The following is a 5,101-nucleotide window of genomic DNA, read 5'->3' on the forward strand; positions in this document are numbered from 1 at the left end:
GATTCATTTCCAACATCTCTGACTAGATTCATGAACATAAACACAAAACTTCAACACTTGGCAACCAAAAAAAAGCAAAGTTTCAGACTATTCAGCAACAACACATGTTGGTAAGCAGTGTCTGATTATTCTGTCTCTCTACTTTTCTATCACAAACAGTAAACACAAATTCAAAAAGATGTTTTGAAAACACTAACAATTGCCCACAGAAAAATGAAGTTGGTTTCCTTACTCCTTCAAGCTCTGTCTGGACACTCTTTAGAAGCAACAAACTCTTACCAGTTCAGGTACAAATATGAAAGTAATAAGAGTATTGCAGTAGAAGATATCTAATTGGGGTAAAGTTCAAAGAGAGATAAGCGAACGTGGACTATAATACTTTACAAATTTTGCTCATCTCAAGGTTACCCAAACAGCCCTTCTCCCAAGGAGAGGTTTAATTTTCTATTGGCAACAAACCACTTTTCTATAATTCAGTGCCTTCCAATAGAATAATTGCTAGCAAAGAGATAAATCATAATTTTGTATCAAAATGCCTATAAATACGACCAATGAGAGCATGAGACACTACATTCAATTCAACAAAGTTTAAAGATAGTCATGGAGATTCCTGTAATAGATCTTGAAGGTCTCAGTGACAGCTTGAAGAGTGAAACAATGGAGCTCCTTCACCAAGCTTGTGAAAGTTGGGGTTTCTTTCAGGTTTGGATGAATTAAAATTTCTTTCAATAACATATCTCTAAATCTGAATAGATGATTTCGTATATCGTTTATAAATTAGTGGCATAACCTGCTACTGCTAGTATAAATTCTGAAAAGCTGCATCATACCCATGTGAAACTTTATATAACTTCAGATGTACATTTCAAAGGACAGCTATTATGGTTAATTAATGGATTACAAGCTCTGATCCCAAACAACTACATCAAGATCACAATGCTAGTATTTGGACTCTGTTATGCAGCTTTTTGAATCTTTTATGAAGCCCGCTCCTGATACGTACTTACTGTAAATCTACAATCTGGATTATAAATTGTAATACCACTAACAACCTGGATTCTGTGATATTGGCAGGTGACCAACCATGGAATCAATGTAGAGCTGATGGATAAAGTGAAAAAGTTGGTGAACTTGCACTATGAGGAATGCATGAAAAGAAGGTTCTATGAATCAGAAATGGCAAAAGGGTTAGAGAGTCGAGATGCCCCAGCTGTGGACTCCGACTGGGAAAGCAGTTATTTCATCTGGCATCGACCAAAAGCTAAGTTCGACGAGTCAATAAACCTGTCAGATGAACTCAGGTGATTTAACAGAATTCAACGCTATTTTCCAGTAAAGCACTCATTATCTGCAATTGTGTTTGTGTGTTTACTAATTAGTGGTGTAAATTTGCAGAAAGGTAATGGACGAGTACATTAATCAGATCATCAAGTTAGCCGAGAAGCTTTCAGAGCTCATCTGTGAAAACCTAAGTTTGGAGAAAGACTACATGAAGAAGGCATTTTCAGCAACTGCAGGTCCTTCAGTCGGAACAAAGGTTGCTAAGTACCCTCAGTGCGATCGGCCTGATCTAGTAACTGGACTCAGGGCACACACCGATGCAGGTGGAATCATTCTCTTGCTCCAAGATGAACAAGTCCCAGGTCTTGAATTCCTAAAGGATGGGAAATGGGTGGAAATACCACCTTCTAAGAACAACACCATCTTTGTGAACACAGGTGATCAGATCGAGGTGCTAAGTAATGGTAAATACAAAAGTACTCTGCATCGTGTTTTGGCTGATAAGAATGGGAGCAGGCTTTCTATAGCTACTTTCTATAATCCTGCTCCGGATGCCGTAATCTCTCCAGCTTCAGAGCTTCTATATCCTAATCAATACCGTTTCCAAGACTATCTCAAGGTTTATTCCACCACCAAGTTCTCAGAGAAAGGACCCAGATTTGAGACCATGAAGAAGATGACTTGCAGTCTTCCCGCCTAATGGGCTAATATGATCATTGATAATAATTTCCATTACTTACCATTTCTATTGTGTGCTAGTGAGGGATTATTATGAGGCCCTGCCTTAATTTCTTTCTACTGTTCTGTCAGTACGAAAGTATTAAAATGATATTATCTGGTCCGATCGTATTTGAATTATGTGTCACCGTTATTAGGAAATTGGCTAATTATCACAGCGACATGGTGATCTAAGCTTGTTACGTCTTATCATGTAATGATATGCACATAGTTAATATACAGTATTTATATGAAAGTGGGAGAATCTTAGGTGAACAATAAATAACACTCAATGTACCAAACGTTAATCTCAATAATATCATGTTTCTTGAAAGTGAAACTGTACAACTGGTCAGAACTTGTTTAGAGTAGACGAAGGCTAAAATAAAGTTATCAATCCCGAACAAACAGATTTTACATCATTGTCACAAACTATTCAATTTTGATAATATAGATTTAGTCATGAAAGTATTGGTCAGCTCAACCGTTGGAATCAATATAAGCTTATGATGCTTCAACGAAGAATGACATTTGGTAACTAAACATAACAAAAAGGTACTGAACTTCAGTGATTCTGAATACTTACCAGCTAATTCTCGAACAACAGAAACAAGATGCTCAATTGAATCCTGAGTTAATGAAACATTCTGATTCAAGATGTTTTGAAACAACATAAATAGTGGTTCAGTCCATACCAGTTTATCAGAAACCAGATGCTGATGGCAGGGAAGACAGATAAATTTCCTCGATTCTTCTTCTCCACAAAGTAACCTCTGGCAGAATGCAGAAACATGAGCTGGATGCAGACATTCCTTGATAATCCTTGACATGACATCACATAAATGAGTATTAAGCCCCTCCTTGCAGAGAACTAAAGGAAACAAAAGTGCATCCACAGCAGCCTTCTGCCGCGGTTTGCAAGACTCAATTGTTGTGGTTACTAACACTCTTGAAGCAGGTTCATTAAGAACCAGCAATTTCGGTAAGATAATTGAACACAGAACCTTGCTTGCCCATGATAATTCACTTTCATTAGCATTTACACCCAATAAATTCGTTATCAGTATCGAAGCAGTTTCATCATCAACTTCCCAAGGTTCAATCAGGCCCAAAACCCCAAAGGAATTTCTAACCTCTTTTCCATCTGCTTCGAAGCAAAGTTGGCGAATTTCATTAGCTAAATTCTCAGTTCTTTTTGCAGATTCACACTCTAAAAGTTTCATTTTCAAAGAACCCGCTTTTGTTCGAACTTCAGAATCAATAGAAACATCCACTTGATTCAACACTTCACCATTTTCTTCTACTTCACATAATTCTTCAACTTCCATTGCTTCATCTGAACCCTCATCTGCAATACAACTCACTGAAGCACTTTCTCTCAACTCATCAAATGTAAGAGGAAGCCATGGAAGAACAGAACTCTTACTATGACTACAACTCTGAAGACAACTGGGCAAAGCAAAAAACTCCTCCTCCTCTTCCAATCCATTCAAATTCAATGTAGAAAACTGACGAAAACCCGAGTCAGACATTTTATCAAGCAAGTTATGAGCAGATTTTTTAACCCAAAAATCAACCTCTTCACTACCATTCAAGACATTCTCAGCGAGTAAACACAATTCCCTCTTACAAAATCTCTTACTCTCAGTAGTCAGAAATGATAGTATCCGAGACTGTACTGCATCCGGAAGAGTCTGTATATACAAAAATCTGTCCAAAAAAACAAGAAAATTTTAGTAAAATAATCTGATAAACTGAAAATTAAGGAGAAATTAGAAATGGGGGTTCTTCAATTTTGTTACCTTTTCGATTGAATAGAAGAAGATGGGTTTGTGGAAATGGTGTCAATTGGTTTAGAGAGAAGCTTCAGAAAGGAATTAGTTGATGTAGTTGTGGTGGAATTGGTTAAAGAATTTGATGAAAACCAGAGGGATGCGTCAAATTCTGGTGATGGAGAGTTGAGAAAGATGTCAAACAGAGGAACCCAAGCTTCCATTTTTTTTCTTACAGTTTAAGGATTTGGTTCTTCAGTGTGTTTTGATTAGTTGTGGTGGGCGGTGGAGTGGTGGACCGATGGTGGAACAGTGCATTGGAGAAAAAAGCAGACGTCGTTTAAGATGGGAGGGTGTTAAGACTTTATGTACATGCAAGGCCGTTGGGGCACGCAGCAAAGTGATATCTAAGGTCTTAGCTTCGTAAGAATAATTATCCTAAGAAAGCTATTGATTTCAGACCTATATCACTATGTAATACTTCTTACAAAGTGATATCTAAGGTGCTTAACTTGTAGAATAAAGAATGTTCTTGAAAAAACTATAACTCCTTATCAAACTTTTTTTGTTTCTGGAAGATGTATAACTGAGTCTCTGGAAGATGTATAACTGATAATATTGTAGTAGCTCATGAACTTGTTGATTCCATGAAAAAAAAATTAAAAAAAAGAAAGGCTAGATGGCTATCAAATATAATGTCAAGGTGTTCCTAATCAGGTTAAAAATATAGTATCAAATATTCTTAATATGAAGAAACTGGCCCTAAATGATAAAAACCTAGGTGTACCTTTGCTTTTACAAAAAAACAAAACTCAATTTTTCCTACCTCTTTTAGAAAGATATGGTGATAGACTGGAATGTTGGCAAACAAAGTTTCTCAATTATTCAGGTAGAACAGTTCTAATCCAATATGTTCTTAGTAGTCTTCCATTTCATCATATGTCTGTATTTCCTATTCCTAAAACTGTTATAGATAAAATGGACTCTGTCCAAATGAGATTCTGGTGGGGAAAAAATGAAAAAATGGTGTTACTTCATAAAATGGTAAAAAGTTGCTCAACCAAGAGAATTAGGTGGTTTAAATATTAAACAATCTGAAATCATGAGACTGACTTTACTTGTTAACTTTCTTGGAGAATGCTCCATTCTCAAGATGCTTTGTGGTATAAAATCATGAAAGGTATGTACTTTCCCCTTACTTATCCTTTTAGTGATCCTCTTATTAATTATGGCTCTTGGATTTGGAATAGTATATGTAGGTGTCTGGATATTATCAAAAAATATGCTATCTGAGAAGTTGGTGATAGTATTCCATATGTATATGGAAAGAT

The 5,101-nt window shown here is 36.3% G+C and overlaps 2 protein-coding genes across 2 annotated transcripts; one reads left to right on the forward strand and one right to left on the reverse strand.

Moving 5' to 3' along the window:
- Positions 1-240: 240 nt before the first annotated feature.
- On the forward strand, positions 241-2,136 carry LOC113315055 (1-aminocyclopropane-1-carboxylate oxidase 1-like). The gene is made up of 3 exons (XM_026563365.1): positions 241-702; positions 1,075-1,301; positions 1,396-2,136. Exons 1-3 carry the CDS (start codon positions 601-603, stop codon positions 1,979-1,981), a joined length of 915 nt encoding a protein of 304 aa, XP_026419150.1. The 5' UTR covers positions 241-600; the 3' UTR covers positions 1,982-2,136.
- Positions 2,137-2,391: 255 nt separating this feature from the next.
- On the reverse strand, positions 2,392-4,087 carry LOC113315054. Its single transcript, XM_026563364.1, has 2 exons — positions 3,801-4,087; positions 2,392-3,708 (listed from the first exon to the last, which is right to left on the reverse strand). Exons 1-2 carry the CDS (start codon positions 3,992-3,994, stop codon positions 2,424-2,426), a joined length of 1,479 nt encoding a protein of 492 aa, XP_026419149.1. The 5' UTR covers positions 3,995-4,087; the 3' UTR covers positions 2,392-2,423.
- Between the last annotated feature and the right edge of the window lie 1,014 nt (positions 4,088-5,101).

This window comes from Papaver somniferum, chromosome 10 (assembly GCF_003573695.1).
Source record: "Papaver somniferum cultivar HN1 chromosome 10, ASM357369v1, whole genome shotgun sequence".
NCBI classification, from domain to species: domain Eukaryota; kingdom Viridiplantae; phylum Streptophyta; class Magnoliopsida; order Ranunculales; family Papaveraceae; genus Papaver; species Papaver somniferum.

Coding starts and splice junctions, on each gene's coding strand:
- LOC113315054 (XM_026563364.1), bottom strand. CDS start 3,994: ATGGAAGCTTGGGTTCCTCTGTTTGACATCTTTCTCAACTCTCCATCA. Junction 3,709..3,800: donor TCTTCTATTCAATCGAAAAG/GTAACAAAATTG, acceptor TTTTTTGGACAG/ATTTTTGTATATACAGACTC.
- LOC113315055 (XM_026563365.1), top strand. CDS start 601: ATGGAGATTCCTGTAATAGATCTTGAAGGTCTCAGTGACAGCTTGAAG. Junction 703..1,074: donor AAAGTTGGGGTTTCTTTCAG/GTTTGGATGAAT, acceptor TGATATTGGCAG/GTGACCAACCATGGAATCAA. Junction 1,302..1,395: donor AACCTGTCAGATGAACTCAG/GTGATTTAACAG, acceptor GTAAATTTGCAG/AAAGGTAATGGACGAGTACA.